Source organism: Trifolium pratense, linkage group LG1 (assembly GCF_020283565.1).
Source record: "Trifolium pratense cultivar HEN17-A07 linkage group LG1, ARS_RC_1.1, whole genome shotgun sequence".
Taxonomy (NCBI): Eukaryota; Viridiplantae; Streptophyta; class Magnoliopsida; order Fabales; family Fabaceae; genus Trifolium; species Trifolium pratense.
In genome coordinates, this window is record NC_060059.1 from 36347249 (window position 1) to 36367709 (window position 20461).

Genomic DNA, 20461 nt, shown 5'->3' on the forward strand with positions numbered 1-20461 from the left:
CATGTAATTAATGTAACATCTTAATCATGTTCATAAATTCTATCAAGTATAAATATAGAAATTGTTAGGTAAGAAGTCATGATTGGAGTCCGAATCGTTGTGTGAATTTTCAATGAGATATCATTTCCTCTATCAAGTAAAAAAAACCCTAATCCTAAAGCTAAACAGTGTAATATGGCATACAATAGAAGATATTTCAATCTTAGACATGATTAGCATTCTTGGAGAGTTAATAAAAGATAGACTTAACTACACATTTGGTCCCTTACGTTTATTTTAGATTTCAATTTGGTCCTTTACGTTTAAAAAGTATCAATTTGGTCTCTTACGTTTATTTTAGGTTTCAAGTTAGTCATTTCCGTTAGTTTTGTCACTAACACCGTTTGAACAGTACATGTGTCAGCGTGTACAAGTGTCACATGTCTGTCCACATGTGCAAATTGACTGCCACATGTGACAAAATTGACGGAAATGACTAACTTGAAACCTAAAATAAACGGACCAAATTGATACTTTTTAAACGTAAGGGACCAAATTAAAACATAAAATAAACTTAAGGGACCAAATGTGTAGTTAACCCCAAAAGATATGTCTTCTTAAGTGTGAACACACCTTATTATCAAGAATATGAGCTAAGTTTGTGAGTTGAGGGACAACGACTAAGTTTTAAGAATGAGGTCTAAAGTTTAAATCATGTTAATTAACATACCAACATTTGTCTATCCAAAAAGTAAAAATTAAGGGATGAGAACTTAAACTATCAATGAGTATACTATCAAATGAGATTCTAGTAGAACCAAGAATTGTAGACATCATGAGTGAAAATTAATTATAGTTTGAGATTTAGGTTGGGTAATAAACATCAAAACTAGTACATATCTCCATCATTACCCACAACTTTGTCAATTGAATTTGATTGTTCATATCTAAATTCTTCTGTGGTCCCGTAACATTATTAATTAATTAATTAATTAATTAATTGTTAAAATTGAATTAATTAATCTCCCACAGTCCTACTACCCTACCCATCAATTAAAAATTAGTGTCTCCTAATTTACTATATATTATTTTATTAGGTGAAAATCTTGTTACTATTATTTGCTTTATACGATTTTATGCTCAATCACATTGCTTTCATTATCATAGCAAAGTGCAACGGTACATAGAAGTCGTAAAAGAGTAATGCAAAAAGATCAAAGAAAGAAAATGATAAATAGTGGCAAAGTATACTATTAGGATTTGGAGTGGATAAACCAGTCAGTTTTACGCTATTTTGAATTTCGGCCGTCAATTTATAATTAAACATTTCAGATTAAATATAGAAAAAGCAATCACCAAAAGACATCAACTATCAGTTTGTGATCGAACGATTTAAATATATTATTGTGTCATTTAGTAACCGCACCAAATTCAAATCCGTATTATATTGCATGTGTATTATAATCAGCCTAATTAAGCCCCAATAATTCAATGTGATTTTTCCATATATGCATGTGAGGACAAACACATGGATCAATCAATCTTATCAAAATAATTGAAAAGTGAAATTTCTTTGGCTGAAAAGCAATTTCATCATTTCACATAGTTTTGGCTTTTAGAATCAAAAATTTGACACACAACACAAGGGGCGTTTTCTTGGGGAAAAAGAAGAGACACTATTGCATGCTGACATATTTGCTGCTAGCATGACCGACCAAAAACAATGAATGGTAAACAATCAACAAATGATTGACTGTACTAATATCTCTTTCTATGGCTTTATTATATATCATTATCATTATATGTTTAAATGATGTCAATCAATTGTATATATGACATCAGAATACCTATTTGGATCTTCACTTTCTTCTTTTATGTTACCTTTTTTTTTAAGGTAAACTGATTATCATCTGCGCGTACATGAGACTCAAATTTAAATAGATAACAAATTCTCCTTAAGACTTTTAACTCTGCTGCATGTTAAGCCAGCCAAGAACTTTTGTTAAGCTACTACGATATGAATAACATACCGCGGTCGCTTAAAAATCATTTTTGCATGAAAATGTTATCATGTATACCTTAGAAGAAATTGAAATTGCAACTAACATTTAGAGACAATAAAAAGAATCATATATAATTCTATTGTGTTAGAGACAAAAAAAAAATGATGACGAATTTTAATTTTATCTTTAGTTTTGGTTCTTATTTCAATTTTCTTACTAGTATTTTATTTGTGAAATTAATATGTTAGTGGATCAATCGATGTCAAAAACTATGGGTGGAGCAGCTCTTGTCTAGTTTTGCATGTTGCAATCTTATTCTTAATGATCAATCAAACAGGTAGAGTGGCTATTGGCTAATATTCCCATCATGCTAACACCACTTACACACGATGAAGAAAGGTGTGCAAATAGTAATGCTAGTTAAGCCTATAATATATAGTAATAATAATCCAATCCTATAAACATTTGTGAAAAAAATAGTAACACTACCTATGCTTATAATATCAATAACGAAATATAGCTATGCCTATATATAAAAATAATCCTATAATTAATATGAAATAAGAAAGTGAATAGATTTTGGTTAAAAGGTAAAAACTAAACTAAGCTATGTTGGGATGAAAATCGTTATAGTATAATTTGTGGAAAATTGAGTGAATGAAATCTTGAAAAACTGGTTCTACAAACCCAAAAAAACGGCAAGCTTGAATAATGCCATGCAAAGATGTGTTTTAGTGTGTGTCAGTGTGTAGTAAATTTGTGATCCACACAGGACATGGACGGTGTTTGCCTCTTTGTCGGGTAGACGGACAAATAACAGAGTCAAACTGATAAATCTTCAAAAGTTTCAAAGCATTCCTAGATTTCAGCAATTTATTATCTACTTACCCAGTTTTTTATTCCTCTCTATCTGTCTCGTTATTTATTTTGTTTTAATTGTCCGTAGATGAAGTGACAAATATCACTAAAACTTAGCATTGTAAAATCTCAAATTCAAATTCAAATAAAAGTGTTCATCCAACAATATCGACATTGTCAAGTTAAGCGAAGACTTATGAACACTATCCATTCAGTTATAAATGTCTCATTTAAGCTGTTTGTTCTTACGAAAATAATTAATTATGTGAATTTTAATGATAAAATTACTTTACATTAACGGTGCATAATAATGAAACTCATAACCAAAGAATTTAATTTATACTAGCGGCCAGACATGACGCGTTCTGCACCTGTCTGTGTCTACTGTCTATTATGCAAACTTATGTAAAAAAAAAATGTTTTATGTTATGGTGAGTTTGTTAATAAAATATTTTTACTGCTAAAAAAAATATGTTTTATGTTATCGTGATTTTGTTAATAAAATATGAGTAGATATGTTAATCCTTCTAGACTCTTAACAAGAAAAAGGATATGATAAACCTTTTTACGCAGATAGTATTATGTATTCTGTACTGCATTCCCCGGAAATATGAGCCAGTGGTTTTTCACTTTTCATGACATCACCGAATCATAAATTTATAAAGCGGTGTTTTGTATAATAACTTCTGAAATTATTTTAAAATTAAATTATAAAACTGAGCTTGTGAAGGTAATTATTGTCACGGTGTAATTAATATATCCAACAATTCCCAAACACAATGAACGTTGAGTAAAAAAATCATCTGTTATACATGTCAGAGTGCAGCTAATTTGGTTCTACTGTAACAAAAAAAAAATTACTAAATAATACTGCAGAATGCAGATACTAACTAGAGCATGAATACTATGAAAGACTTTCTACAATTTTCATACTAGTTTTTCGAAACTAGTTTTTCATATTAAAGTTTATTTGTAAATGATTTATAGCAAACTATTAACAGTTTTTAAAATTGATCTGAGTATGCGCCAAAAATTTCAAAGAAAACATATTAAGGAATGGTAAAAATGGTTTGAACTCTGCTATACTAAGGTTTGAACTGTTAAAATGAAGATATAACATTAGAGTCGATTTGAATCTAGCTGATACATGATTGCCATTCCTCAAAAAGATAAATAGAAATACAAGTTCAACCTCAGCAAGCCGAGAAAACTGTCCCAATGTCCATAAAATAAAAAATTTACAACAGCTGATACCCATTAGAGCATAGCAATTTACAAGCAGCCCCTTCCACTTGATGAAAGCCAACAGTGGCTGTTGAATGGCATTGCTATTCATCCATCCGTTATTTGGTAAGCCTATTCATCGAGTATAGCACGGCCAAGATTCGTAGCTAGAGCCAGCCTAATAGAACTCAGCGCTTGAGGGGGTAAGTTAGGCTCAGTGAAGTGTGGGCGCTGCCTCGCCAAAGATAACTCTTGAAGTTTGTTCAATAGAAGATTGGTCTCGGACACACTGAGAAGAGGACTATCTTTCCAATTAAGCAACTTCAACTGCTCCAAGAGAACAAACAAGGAAATCATGTAATTGAGTGACAAAAACAGCTCACATTAAGCATGTAAAATGTATTGGTGACTAGTTACAAATAACATGGAAAAATCAAATGATAACAGGATCTACCCTGAAATGAGAGGCAAACAAAATATATATTTGTCGATTGTCATTGATATGTTCATATGATTGTTTCCTACTTTCCTTATATTGGTCGATATGTTAGTTTCTAGAGTAAGAATAGATTTCACGAATTTTACCCCTTTCAAACTGAGTTTCTGGATTCTGTCCATTTAGCATATGTAAGAACATATTATTCCTCACCTTAATCAGTGAAAATATATATTTAAACCATATGATCTTGGTATTTCAAGTTGGATCAAAGCACAAGGTTCTAGTGCAGCAAGAAAAAAAAACCTCAAATCCACTTGTTGGTTGTTTGTAGGAAGTCGTCAATACTGTCGCTTCAAAAGATCCATTACGACTGTATCTGAGTCACCAAATCCATGCACTCTCATTTGTGCAGTTTCTGTGGGTTAGTGAAGGCCAAGTACCGACATACCAACATTGTCTAACCTTACTTTCATTCTCGCCTGGTTCATTAGTATGTCTAGTCTCTGGTTGACCTAGGCTTCTTGTTCCGTCCTAACTTATTTGAAGATGGATGGTTTTGGGCTTTTTTCTCTCAGATATTCCAAAGGCTGAAACTGTGAAGAAAAGTTGATATACCTTGTCTCTAATTTGGTTGGCTGAGGAAAGACACAATAGAGAAAATCTCCACTGCTGCTCTTACTGTAAATGAGATCCCTTGTCTCTAACATTTTGCAAGGTTGATCCTATAGAGCTTGTTTATGATAACAAGTCATATGCATACGTAGCTGCTTTATATGTTTCTACACATTCAATCGTTCATGACGACTAAACACCGGGATTGATATTTCATTCGGAAAAAAAGATACTCTAACGCATCATCCACAGTTCACAATACATTTGTGAGATCCTTATCCAAGCATCAACTAGCATAATATTTACCAAAGTCCTCTCGAAGTCCTAGTACAGATATGTAGCAAGCTGGATGCATATGACATGCATGCTATAGTTTGAGGGGGAGTCTTGAATGTAACTAATATGTCTGTGATTGTTTCCTACGCCCTTTTTTATTCTATGCTATGGAAGTTTCATAATTAGAACCAATTTCACAATGTCGTCTCTTACAATCCCCAAGTTTTTGGGATTCATTTATTCTATACCTTGTGTTCATATAAATAAGAGTATATGGTACTTTTCTACTGCTAAATGCTAGAAACTTAATAGATCGCTCTAAGCTTTAAAATGATAAAATCATGTCAGTATTAAATTAACCCTTGATAAATCACTGCATTAGAAACCATCATTACTCAACCCCAAAATACCAGATACAAAACAATTTATACGCAAATCGTGAATGCAATCATAGTCTTAAATAAACAACTGCCACTGCATTAGAAACTATTACACATCAGAAAATACCAGAAACAGAACAATTTATACACAAATGGTGAATGCATCAATCAGACAACTTGTGATATGAAGAGGAAATAATATTGTGAACCTGAACTTGCATTCCTAAAAGGAAAAGTAATGCGAGAAGCCAATGTTTTTAATTGGCTCCACTCAATGCATACAAACAGAAACGATGACATACGAGATATTAAGATGATCCCATAGCATATGTTCATATGATTATACTGAACGCTATAAAAGAAAAGACAGACAAATAAAATAAAGAACTAACCGAGTCAAACAGAAGGGGCAACCAAAAGCGCTGAGGGGTTGATGGATTTTTCATAAGCTGCAGAATGAAAGAAATGTATTACATATCAAAACAGAAAGCTGAATAACAACTAAATCAGAATTCGGAAAAAGACTATAACTTTATTGGTGGAATTCCTCTATTTCTGGGTCTGCATTAATGGAGTACATCAGAGATGTAGGTACAAGGAAATATTTGCTAGAAATAGTAGGAATATGATTGCTGCATAGCTCTCGTATTCTATGATATTTGACAGTACTATAAGCTAACTCCAACCAAACTACCTCGCCGTCTATTCATATTGCTAATTACAGATGTCAATCTATATACTGTCTGATTCAGTTACTGTTTATACCATAAATATATCTATTCACTGAGCATCCATGTTAATTTCTGGACTTCATTTCCTGCCAAAATGGTATTTTTGTAGTTTCTATGTATTAATGGACATTTTTAATAAAGATTTAGTTGCTTTTTTTGTCCATACAAGGTGCAGCTGACTGCACTAAGCACTAGTTATTAACAATATTGGGCCCAATTCCTCACCATCATCCTTCCTGCTAAAGACCATTTCAATTGGATTAATGGATGAGTAGTGTAGCAACACCAAAAGAAAATTTGATTTGATGTATAGTTTCCTTAGTTATGTGCTTAACTTTAGGGAATGATTACAACATTACGCCAACCTTCTGTATAAATGTTGTACAAATGATTCATGTAACAAAACACAAATTATTTACTAGTTGAGGAACCTATCTTTCGCTCGGTTGTCATCAAGGATGTTGACACGGTTTTTGTTACATCATTTGATTGTCAAGGGTGACATCACCATTTGTCTCAAAGACCATCGATTGTCCTTCTTCAGTCATCATAGAGATCCTGAGTTTTTGGATTTTGGTGCATCTGGTCACCTAATTGGTAATCTCTCTCTTTTCTCTAGGATATCACTGTCCAAAACTATGCCCCATTTCACTCTTTGCTATGAATCAAGGTGTCAGGCTTGACCACTTTCCTCACTACCATTTAACTTTGTTCAATTGGTAACTGTTGCCCTTATAATCTAATTTCTGTACGCAAACTGTTTGACACATTAAAGTGTGCCATAACCATCCCTTCTGACACCTTGGAGCCAGAACGAAATCATATGACCTTTACTACCTTCAGCCATTTACTTCCACTCGGTCTTGTAAATCTCTTTCTTTAGTGCGTAATCAAGACATCCTATATGTAATGCTACCTAGTCCCCTGCCCCTTCTCTATTACATCGCCATCTAGATCATCTGAGATTACATATATTGAAGAAAATGATACCATATCTTTCACAGTTGGAGTCTTCAGAATGTTATTCAGACCAGCAATGGAAACATGTTAGCCTCTTTTCCTATTCATATTAATAATCAAGATGTCTCTTTTTGAAGCCATCCATTCTAATGTTTCGAATCATAGTTACTCATGCCTTTTCTATCTCAGGGTATAAGTGTCATGTTACCTTTACTGACAATTTCTTACAATGTACTTGAATATTTTAAATAAACGATCATTCATATTAATAATCAAGGTGTCTCTTTTTGAAGCCATCCATTCTAATGTTTCGAATCAGTTACTCATGCCTTTTCTATCTCAGGGTATAAGTGTCATGTTACCTTTATTGACAATTTCTTACAATGTACTTGAATATTTTAAATAAACATCATTCTGAGTTATTCAATATGTTCCAAGAGTTCTGCTTAGAAATCACAACTCAAATTTAGAAAAACAGCTCACATTTTACACAATGGCAGTGCTGAAGAATATTTTTCTGATTGTTTCAATTCGTTCATGACTCTTCATGCCATTATACATCTAGTAGTCCACATACACTCCAGCAAAATTGTATAACCGAAAGAAAACAGACATATTGTTGGCATTGCTCAAATTCTCTAACTGAATGCCAATACACCTTTGAAGTTTTAGGATGATGCTGTTCATATTGATGGATATATATATTTAATAAATTGAATGTCATCTTCTGTTTTGGACAATCCCCTTTATGCCTCTAGTGTCTTTGGTTGTACTTGTTTTATGATCTATCGTTTTGTTTAATTCAGCATAGAAGGAATAGTAACATGACTAGTTTGTACAATTAGCATACTATTTTATTGGGGACAACATAAATGTAGTAGTGTGAATATATAAATTAATACCAGTATGAGGGAGCCTACAGCTTGTCTTGCCGCATCAGTCGATTTTCCACTATATACCATCTGAAGGGATTTTTTGAAATCTCTATACCTGAATGTAATATTTAATGATTGTTAGAACTTAGAACTAAGAAAATTATAAGCAATTAGATGTGACGCGAAAACAATATAAAAATTCCAGCGTAGGATGTTCATACTTGTGTAAAAACTCAAGACCCCCAGCAGGTTTAGATTCAGAACCCAATAACTCAATTAAGCCTTCCCATTGCTGTAAAAAAATGGATTGTCAAAGTGAGAGATTGAAATAATATTAAAAAATAATAACCATATCCACATATGAACTAATAGATAATAAACATTTTGCACAAATTTTCATTGTAGCAGTATGAGAAATACTTTGAAGCTTTCGTCGGAAATTGACTTTCCAACTGAATCAAATAACTGTTGTGCAATCCTATCAAGACAGTTTGTATCTTGGGATTGTTGAAGCCAAAATACTCCGGCACCTTTACGACCATGCTTCCAGTGATAGACTCCAGCAACCTATATATTTAACAAACATATTCAATTCTGTGGAACTACATTATTAAAAGATAGTGAAGGTTTTTTACAAAAGTACCTTCATGATATTTGAACTGATATGATCAAGCTCATACAACCGGCATATCTCGATGTTCTGCATGAGTGGAATGATTTGTCTGTCACTCACAAGCATATTAAAAAAAGTACTAAGGATCATTCCTTCTTTCCTAGAAAACAGTTACCTTAAGCAACAGGTTGTTATGTTGAACAGATTGTCTGTACAATAAATTCTCTAGCAAGCCCATTCCTTGCTTCATGCATGATGTTAAATATATTGGAGCTATCTGAAGATATATGAACATAAGACAACATGAGCACTAAATTAGATTACTTCTACAAATATTGCTTTCATACAGAGTTGATAAAAAATAAACTACATTCTTCATTAAAAAAAAGAAGAAAAACTTCATTTGGCCTTGATTGTTTAGGTTTTCTGAAATTTCTTAATCATATGTATGAGACATCAGTTTCATCCTCACACTTCAGTAAATTTTGAGGTTCATCAAGAATGAATATAGTTCATCCAAGATAATTTACCAATTCAAGATCAAATTAACAGGATATTTTTGGCTCAAGTAACTTGCACATACTTGCCAGGTCAATGCGTGTGATGACAAAACTTGAGCATATGCAAGCCGATGAAGTTCCACCATACTGATTCCCCCCAAGTTATAACGCTCATCATGTAGAAGAATCTCTGCTTCCTCACTCCCTGAAGTTAGCAATTCCACGGCATGTGCAACCATCCTATTTTATGTCACAAGATAACACATGCATAAGTCCCATTTTTATTAAACCAAGTTAATAAAGGGAGGAATTCAGTGCATGATCTGTATTGATTATTTTACGCCCAAGATAAGATTTTAAGTCAAAATCTAAATTTTGAACATTTTGAATGTTAGCTTCTTGAGAGAAAAATAATCTCCAAACGTGCACATGATAATAAATCAAAAGTAAATTAACAATAGAAGAAAAATTGCTCACCAAGGACCGAATTCTCGGGAAATTTCTGCTATAACAACCTACGACATTTCAACATGGTCATTGTCATTCAAGTTTAAAATGGGAAAGTACGGGCTGATAAAAAACAAAATCAGGAAACAAGCAGCAGCAAGTCCAAATCATTGAAAAGAAAAAACAATGTCACATGAACAATAAAGTTCCCCTATTACCTCCGTATTTTCTGCAAGAATTCCAATCATAAGACCAGTCAACCTATGGGTACCAGTCGGTGTTTTCAATTGGATGCATTTCTGGGCCAAATTATACATGCTTTCTATTCCCTGCTTAGAAAAGGGGGAGCCGAAATTATTTAGTGATTCAATTAATAAACAAATATATATTAAGATTATTTTTTAAAAAAAACAATATTTGTAAAAACATATTTTTTTAAAGTTAATAATTGCATAATTAGATAAAACTTACGGTCGTAAATGGCCTGATGTATAAAAAATGAGAAACATACAACTCAATCCAGTAACATGAAGCTGTACAGAGATTCTCGGTGTTACCAAGCATAACTTGTAGCATGTTTCTTAAGCCCTCACGAGTTTGTTGATTATCACACTGAATCCAATATGGACTGCAGTCCAGTTTAGTAATCTGTGACCTCCATTTTTCCCAGGCCTATAAAATAGAAAAACAAAACATCTTAAAACAATGGAGTAAATGTACTGAAAAAGAAAATGTAATAATGTATCAATAAGTATTGCAGAATTTGGATATACTTTTGTAAAGTCAGGCTTGGATTTAAAGCACTCTCCTAAATTTCCAGCAGCAGATTCAGGACGTAATCGGGGCATTTTGGAAATAAGAACAGCAACTGCCTCCACTAATCCATTTTCTAACTGTCCAAACAAAAGAGGACAGAAAATGAGACAAGAGAAAAGTAAAAATGAATATAATAGTAGCAGCAGCATGAACAACAACAATGAAGATTGCTGGTTATAACAACAACATCATCTGTCATAATACTGTGTGAATTCATTGTGTTAGTGTAACAAAACTTTCATGATTTTCATGCCAACCTCACGCTTACTGAGCTGATCTATTTGGTAAGACCCATGCAACCGCAGCATTTTCACCTGCAAGTGAAAGCCAACTTAATACAAAAAAATTATTTACAATGGAACATAAGACGCTGCAGAAAAGAATGACAGAAATACAGGATACTTTACTGACCACTATATCTAGCCAACCAACTGACAATGCAGATGACATCACTTCCCAATATCTAGGATCATCCTCAATCACCTGCATGAACATAATTTCCTATGGTTACCTCTCCAACCTTTGATAAATTGATCAAGCATAATTATTATACACATCGGTAACATGTCAAGAAGGATAATGTAATGAAGAAGGCTCTATATATATATTTGTAGACTACTTTAGAAACAATTGCTTGTTTTGTTTGCATATAAATTGTAGACTGTAGAGTGCATTAATCCTGGTGAACATTGGGCATATACTGTGTACTCCCTCCTTGAAGTATTTTCTATTTTCTAATGTGATATGTTTCTAGGAAATTGTGACTAGAATAAAGGCCGGGGTTTTGTGGTAATGACAGTGGTAATGTGGAGAGCAGAATATAGAGTATTTGGGATGGTAGTGAAAATCAGATTTAAGATGGTAGGGACTAGGGAGTAGGGAGTAAGCTTTTTAAGGCAATTATACAATTAAACTACATCATGTTGATGGATCTCAAAGTAAAATTTAAAAATTCAAATTGGCCATTTCAGTTGGAAGTAAGCTTAATATTTACTGAACATCATGTAAAGAAGACCACAGCTTTTACATCCCAAGTAGCAGCTATTTACCAAAGCAAAATATGATAGAATAACTACTCAAAAATTACAAAAAAATAAAATAATAATTGACAAAATATATTTGTTAATGAGAAATTGTGACATCTCATTTTCATTTTATTTATTGTTTTCGAAGATTTGTATTAGAAACAATGAAAACAACAAATAATAAGGGAGTGGCACACTTCAAGTAGTTTAGGATTCATGATTCAAGGATCCCTGTCCCTACCATACAATTGTGGGGACTCACTTCAAGTAGTTTAGGATTTTACTAGTTTTCTTGTATCCGTAATTTCAGGGTCTGTACATATAATTTCTCGCATCTCCTTTTACATTTTCTTGGTTGTGTTTCATTCAATATTTGAGGGGATAATGCCCCTTAAATTAGCTACTGGAGATTAGGCAGCTATCCTTGCCGTTTCTCTCATTTTGGTCTAGATGAACATTCAATATTCATAGATCTTGGAAAATCAGTGATTTTTATGCTGAAATGCCTTGAAGTTGAACTGGATGCATGTTCTGTTGCCTAAAATATTATGTTCTCTAACACAGTGTTGTCGAGTAGCGGCGAAAGCAGCATTATAGCATAGAGGATTTGGATGAATCTAATATGAAAACCACGACGCTGTCCTAGTTTTACTATAAGGGCAATAGCGGTCCCTATTCCAATTTCTGCTTGCTGATGTAGCGGCAATAGCAGAAAAAAGAGAAATTGAGTTTTTTAAAATAATAAAACTGAAGAATCTGCATGTATGCCAAACATGAACTATATTTTTCATAATAGAAAAACAAAAGAATCGGTGAGTATAACTATTATAGTAATACTTTTACTTCTATATTCACTGTTACACGTAAAACTTTCAATATGTAAATTATGCTTTTCCTCCATTTCCTTTCTTATTTGTATGCAGCCTGCCTTTTTAAATATATAATTGACTTTATTGAACTGCTATGCAGCTTCCACTATTTGCTCTCAATGCTATCTACTATTTCACATAGAAGATTTTTGGCATTCCACTATTTTCCACAATCCACTATCGATAACACTGCTCTAACATATTATGTTGTTAGTTTTCTGTTCTTAAATTATGCAGATTTCTAAAGGTATATTTTTGTTTATATATTGTCTTTTTATTATAGCCACCATATGCTGCAATCCTATACGCCACATATGGCTGCAAGCAAGTGTCCTTAATTAAAACTCAAATGTACCCAACATCTACAATTATTTAAAGCCTGATAATAGGTATGATCATCATCTTCATTAGTATTCATCATCAATCAAATACACATGTGGATTGTGGCCAAACCTGTATGTTGACAAGATCATTCTGAAAATCCACAAGCTTGCCATGAATTGTTTCCTGTGTACTAGTAAAGAGGCTATCGTAATCCTGTCATAAAATGCAACCATGAACTTAAAATAAACAATTGTGACCGTGCTTAAAGCAAAATTCAACCATCTACAAAATCAAAGCAAAAACAAATAAAGAGATTATTACAGCTAACCAATCAACAAGCTTTTCAGGTAGCCATGCTTGAGATTGCTTGTCCACATAAAATATTTCCATCAACTCCCATGCAGCTTTCAAACATGTTGGCTCCTCATTTTTCTACATCAAGTGTTAAAAAGCAAAAGTGACTAACTTCTTTGTACTATAAGTCCCGCAAAGAAGGTTGCAACGCAAAACCACACAGCCAGAAAAAGGATTTAGAAATAGTACCGTAACAATTTCATTCGGATCTTCGATTATTGGATTAGGAGCCAACTTTGGCCCTGTGAGAAGTGATGATATATCCTTGCTATACTGAAGGACATGCTCCCACCTAATTTGTAAAACAAATATAAACCTATTGTCAACAAGCGCACTTACATGAAACTGCACATGATTGTCAATCCACAAAAACCGCTTTATTGCTTAATTTAAAAACATTCAAAATTGAGTCTTTGAAAGTGCAATTATATGCAGGAGGTACCCCTTGCAATGACGTTAAGCTAAATCCAAATTTAGATGAATTACAAAATTAAAATCAGAGCTCAAGACAGAACTTCAACATTCAGTTTTGAAATGATATTCTCTCACGTGGAAGCATGCCAATGCCATCAGGAAAAACAACAAAATTTAAAGATATATTTTTATCTTAAATTTTCAAATCTTAGTAATAACCAAAACCAAATTAGCAGGCGAATCAGGAAAATCTAACAGCATGAAGGCATGTTCAATGTCCCACACTAACACCTACTCATGTGGTTAAATTCAATTACTTCCATTGACGGTGTCGAGTTTATGGCCTGTTTGGATTGGCTCATAGCATATATACATACAATTTATATTTTTCTATAAAAATAGTTTGTAATCTTATACATAAGTGCTTATTGACGCAAATAAGGGCCTGTTTGGATTAGCTTATTTTTTAGCTTATTCAAACAACTTATGCAAATAAATAAATTTTTATGTATTATTATAAGTTAGTTTATGATAAAATAGCTTATAAAAATACAACTTTCACTAGTGGGAACTTATAAAATAGCATAAAAGCTAATTTATATTGCATAAGCTGTTTGCATAAGCCGAAAAATAAGCTAATCCAAAAACGGACCCTAAATGTCCGTGTCATTGATTCATTGGAAGAAACAAATCAACTTCCCAAAAATAATTCAAAAATTATAATCTAAATCATAAACAGGTCAATTACCAATCTAAATGATACGGAGATTTTGACAATGCAGGAAGAGAGTTCCGGCGACTTTGAAGCAACGCAAAGGGAGCAACAGAGCCATAGGCAATTCTTCGCCAGTCGGCATCATCAATTTCCGGATCTCCACCGCCGAGCTTAACTTCAATAACCTTTGCGCCATCTCCAGTATCGGAGCTTCCAGAAGGTTCGGCGAAAAGGGAAACGCGAAGGGAGTTTCCACGGGACCAGGAGAGAGCTACGCGAGAAATTGGACGGGCGAGACCATGGTGGAGAGGATAAACTGCGAGTGAATCGTTGGTCTCGCCGGAGAATGGGATCAGAGCTCCGTTGCCGACGGCGTCGGGGGACATTTTAGAATGGGGAGTGTGTTTTAGGGTTTTGGGGGTTTTAGTTTTTTTTAGGGGAAAAGAAACACTAGCTAACCCAATTTTGTTTACGCGGGAACTAGTAACAATAATAATAAAGTAAAAAATTGTTTAAGTATAAATAGTTACTTGGTTCAGTGGTGACTGGTGCTGAATTTGGTAGGGAGAATCACGGTTGAAACTCCCGCAACTGCGATCGGTAGGGAGCTGGAACCACTTGATGCCAGAACTGTCCCCCCGAACCGATTAAACTGGTGGTGAAAGCAAAAAAAATTTGTTAAGTAAAATAAATTGCTTCAAAAGAAAAATTTAACTAATTCGTCCATAAATCCCAGCTCAAATGGCAGATATGCCAAAATTTCTAGTGTCGGACGTCGGGACCGGGATTCGAACCCCGGTCACTCCACTTTGTGTGAGTGAGTTTTCAATGGCTTTGTGATTTCGTCTATAAAAAAAAATTAACTAATTCAATTCTTTACCGATCTCATTTTGTGTGATGAATGAAGCACACAAAATTTTATAAAATTTAAAATTTATAGTTATGTAATTTCATTATTACCTCAAAATTAAATGGTTTACTAGAATTTTATGTCTTAAAAAAACACTTTTAACTCTCGCAACAAAACATGCACTTAGTTTGTTTTAGCCCTATTAATAATAAAGGATAGTAAGTTACTGCATCAAAAGAATGAATACATACGATGCAATTAGGTTTATTCTAGTAATGACGGGTTTGAGTAATATGCAAGAATTTATAGATTCGATCATTAGCTATATAGTAAAAAAAATGAATACATATAAAAAAAAATACATAATAATATATCATACCACAGACTTTTCTTACATAAAAAATTGTACACTATACTCAATTTCTGTACAAAACTCAATCACCTAATAAAGGCAAGTAATTATACTCTCATGGATATACTGGAAAAGCTAGATACAACAAATAATTAGGCCACAAATACTCTCATGGATATTGGCTTATTGACTTGTATGTGGTATACTTTGATAAGAATGCTTTACTCTTTACTTTTCAATGAAACATGTATATCTTGTTCATCAAAAGGTTTTGCAAAGATAAATTCATGAAGTATACTAATGATCATAATTTCTCATGTTTTCTACTACTCCTTCAGTCTTCTTCTTTTCCCTTATCTTGTTCGCGACAACTCGACGATTCCTCTTGTTTGAAATGAAAATCTTCCATCAATGGAGGCCATAATACTAAATTAGGAGTATAACAATCAATTACCTTACCATTTCCAAGAACACCACTTCTTCCTCTTCCCAAAGACCAAATTCTGTATCCCTCTTGAGCAACAATAACAGTGTGAGCTGCGCCACATGCGACTTGAACCGGTTCAAAAAATTTAGCCTCATAAGGATTACTTACAACAAGCGGAGAAAGAGCGTCACTAGAATATTCACCAACAACTCGCGCATCCGGATATAAACCAAGACCCTTCTCCATTCCCCACGACCAAACATCTCCATCGGACGAAACAACACAAGTATGAAACAAACCACAATCAATAGAAACAAGGTTTATAAATTTTGGCAATTCTTGAACAAGTTCAGGAATTAATGAACTTTGAGTTGTTCCATGACCAAGTTGTCCATTTTCACCAAGACCAAATGTCCAACAAACACTCTCTAATGTATCATCATTAGGTCTTTTTCTATGAGTTAACAAAGCAGTGTGAAAAGCACCACATGCTATTTCATAAATTGACCAATGAGAATTTTGATCAAATGTTTTTACAATTTCTGGATTTGGTCTATTTTCTTTATCACCTAAGCCTAATTGACCATGATTGTTTGTACCCCAAGAGTAACAAATGAGATCATCATTTTCACCATTGTATGATTCTCCAATGCTTACTAGTGCTATAATGTGTTCATTTCCACATGCAACTTTTACTACTGTGTGACCATGGAAATCCCAAACTGGTGTTGGAGTGAAATTGCTTACTATTGAGAATATACCTTCTTTGCTTTGATTAGGACAGTTTCCCCACATCCATAGGGCACCAAGATTGTCAATACATAGTGACATCATTCCTCCTGCTTTGATAGAGATTATCTAGTGGGGAAAAAAGTGAACAAATGAAAACACATTAGTGAGGCACATTAATATTGTTAGGACGCGGAAATAGATTCCCTGCAATAACTATGTCACGCAGTTACAAATCGTGACTGTCTGATTTAAATCAATGGCCAAGAACGTTTGAAATTGATTAATTGATTGTGTAATATGAACCATTTGATCTCAAAACAATGGATGGGATTAATTACTGCGTGAAACTAAATGGTACCTTTAGTGGTGTTCTCCCTTCTGTTTCTTCTAACAATAAGGCTGAAGAATCTGGGGGATGCAACTCAAGAAACTTGTTCAATAAGCAAGGAACTACAGAATAATATCCATCTGTATATTTTGGGTTGTGTGAATCCTCTTCACTGATGATACCGAGTTGACCATCCATACAATAGTCAAGGATTACTATCAAACAAAATAGTAAATATATAGTTGGTCAAACTTTTCCGTTTGCAGAACATAATAGCAAAGGACAAAGTTTAAGGTATTGAACAAATTTTGTCTCGTACGATGTTTGGTGGTCAAAATGTTATTTTGGTATTCTAAACAACTTGTGTAAATGACAAATTTTGTCTCGTACAATGTTTGGTGCTCAAAATGTTATTTTGGTATTCTAAAAAACTTGTGCAAAGGATAAAAAGTTGTTCAGTGAGGGACAAGAATTTCAATTGTTGTCCAGACCCATGAACAGTTTTAAAATCGAACAGTAGAACGGAAGTTGTCCTGTTAAATCCCTTATTTTTTTTTCATATAAAACGCATCCTAGGAATTTAGAAGAACACAAGTCATTTTTTGTAATTTAATTCAACCTATAGATACTTCAAGCATGTTATTAAGGATACATAAATTGTAACCCCAGCACCAAACAGATCCATCATCTGCAAGAGCTAGACTATGATAAGCACCAGCAGCAATTCCTACTATTCTAACAGAGTCTTGTGATCCAAACTTTACTTCAGCTGGAAAAGGTTGGTCTTGTTCTGAACCCAAACCAAGTCTTCCTAATGTTCCTCTTCCCCAAGAATATACACGGCCATCCCCTACACTCATAAACACACATACACAAAACATATTCCATTAATATAAGGTTTAGCTCTCTATTTTGTTTCGTTCGCAATTTCACTCTAGTTTCAAAATGCTTGTGTGGCAACTGAGTTGATGATTTGATATTGTCTAGATAAATTCTCATTTTCATGTCATCAACTCAAACGCCACAGAAGCATCTCACATATCATATCATCAAAATTCAGCTGAAATACCTAGGTGGAAAAAGTATCCGGACATTTTGAAAAATTGGAGGAATCATATTGTAGATTAGACATGGACGGACTAAAATCGTGAACGTGACCAAAAGTAAAAGGTCTCAAAATAGAAAGTTGGTTACCAGTGAGAAGGAGAGTATGTGCTTCCCCGGCAGCGACGGCGGTTACTTTAAATGGTAAGTTGCCGGAGCTGGCAACATCTTCCATGATCCTCTGAGATTGAAAAGATAAATGGCCTAAGTATTAATGGATTATGTACAATTAATGATGATAAGAAATATCAAGGATTGAACTTTGAACATTCACAGATTCATGCAAAGTGTCCAATACTAAGTGGATTAACTAACTATCTCTATTTAACAACTTTCATTCTATCCTCCTTAATTGTTAGTATATATAATAGCCAGCTGCAACTATATCCACTTTGTCTTTTATTATAATAAAATGGAAAAATACAACAAATTACTTATTAATTAAAAATTGTAGAGACTAAAAAAATTATACAAGCAACTTAATAGTGTTTGGATAACATGTTTTGATCTCTTCTTTATTTAAGTTTGAATTCTTTAAAACTTTTTACTTGTGAGCTCTATGTAATTATATTCGACTTAAGGGATTAGTCCTAGTTGCGCACTAGATGTTAAATTTATACCAAATAAAAAACTACATAAACAATTTTACGTTATTTGAAAATTGTTGGTACTTTGATAAATATTGTGGACTATCGGTCTATTCGATTTGCAAAAGATAAGTGTTGGATAGGGCAAAACAATATAGAACAAATAGAAAATCAAGATTAAATTAAATATAAAAAAAATAAAAATTTACACTTTAATTTTCATTTCTCTAATATTGGCCATACATTTGCAGTGTTGAAAAGCTATGTTGACAAATAAGAATGAAAATATCAGTTATATATATCCACAAAGCAATTGACCACATGTGTATTTAATTAATTTTGGTTTTCAATCTTAACACCTGTTGTCACATACATGCATGACTATTAATCTAATATTTTCTTCTCTATCTTGATTGCTGACTAACTCTATGTCTCTATCTCCACTATGGTCATAGTATTGATCATATGCATAATTTAAATTAAAGGTTAAACAACTAAATTATTTTATCAAAGTTTTATTTCATGTAGAGTTATCAAATTAAGAGCCGTATGATTTTGTACAGCTGATTATAGAAAATGTAACGCAACATATATATTGGTATATAGTCTTTGATTTAATTATGGAAAATAATTTGATGTAAAGAAATTTGGAACTTGTGTTCATGAATGAGAGGCTAATATTCTTGTGGGAATGACATGATGTGAAATGTTTCCTACATTAGCCAAATGTGATAAGTTGCGGGGGAGGTAGAAATTGAATTTATAAGACCCTAAAATTAAAACGATCTTGCATACGCATTCTAACTTGATTTTTCAAAGACTCATAATTAATAAAAATTGATTTTTCAAAGAAAGACACTTACGTCTCTATTTTGTAAATCCAATTGTTTTTGCAATGGATCCTCTTGAATTGAAACTTAATCGACATATTCTTATGGGAGATTCTATAGTACATTCCTTTTTTAGACTGTTTTGGTACAGTCCTTTTTTTTAACCAATAAAATTCATTTTAATTCTCACATCAGCGCAAGTCTATGGTAAGTCCTTTTTTTAACAAACTTTTATTTATTGCATATGAGTCCCCCATCAAGTAAATATTCATTTACAAATTACAAACAAAAATAATAATTTACCAAGTCTATGATAAGTTAGTACTATTAGTTCTGAAAATTATGGTAGACTTATAACCCGATTGAAATTTGATCAAACCTAATTATATTTGCATCTTTTGTTAATTATATTTTCATATATATGTTGGTACGGCAGCGATCTATTACTCAACAAAATTTCAACTATGATATAATTAAATGGAGCTGGAGTTAATCTATGGTGTTGTTAACACCGTTGTGCTCAGAAAGTCAGCCACTGCAGCTAGCAATACACACAAAAGTATATCTACAGAACCTCATCAAATATAAAAGCAAAATTTAAGAAAATGATTTCAGAAAAAGATGCAGTGCAGGTAGGCTATTCTCAATGTGTTGCAGTTATAAATTGAATGGATTGATCATGTGTGGAAACTAAACCATGGGATTGATCAGGATGTTATGGATTGATCATCACCTACTTTTCTCGGAGACAAAACACCGCACAACTTGACCAAACACAAGAGTAGCTATATCTATTCAAACATATTCCCGGCTCGCAATTGAAAATCAAATTTATAT

The 20461-nt window shown here is 33.2% G+C and overlaps 2 protein-coding genes across 2 annotated transcripts; both read right to left on the bottom strand.

The window, feature by feature from the left end:
• Positions 1–3938: 3938 nt before the first annotated feature.
• On the bottom strand, positions 3939–14893 carry LOC123902890 (nuclear pore complex protein NUP85). Its single transcript, XM_045952711.1, has 18 exons — positions 14448–14893; positions 13475–13577; positions 13253–13363; positions 13061–13144; positions 11125–11196; positions 10971–11027; positions 10671–10790; positions 10369–10569; positions 10116–10226; positions 9928–9965; positions 9534–9690; positions 9126–9227; positions 8981–9037; positions 8758–8904; positions 8559–8629; positions 8365–8452; positions 6164–6220; positions 3939–4391 (listed from the first exon to the last, which is right to left on the bottom strand). The coding sequence occupies exons 1-18, from the start codon at positions 14798–14800 to the stop codon at positions 4197–4199; spliced, it is 2124 nt and encodes a 707-aa protein (XP_045808667.1). The 5' UTR covers positions 14801–14893; the 3' UTR covers positions 3939–4196.
• Positions 14894–15612: 719 nt separating this feature from the next.
• On the bottom strand, positions 15613–18595 carry LOC123902893 (E3 ISG15--protein ligase HERC5-like). The gene is made up of 4 exons (XM_045952712.1): positions 18298–18595; positions 17756–17953; positions 17134–17243; positions 15613–16901 (listed from the first exon to the last, which is right to left on the bottom strand). Exons 1-4 carry the CDS (start codon positions 18380–18382, stop codon positions 15951–15953), a joined length of 1344 nt encoding a protein of 447 aa, XP_045808668.1. The 5' UTR covers positions 18383–18595; the 3' UTR covers positions 15613–15950.
• Between the last annotated feature and the right edge of the window lie 1866 nt (positions 18596–20461).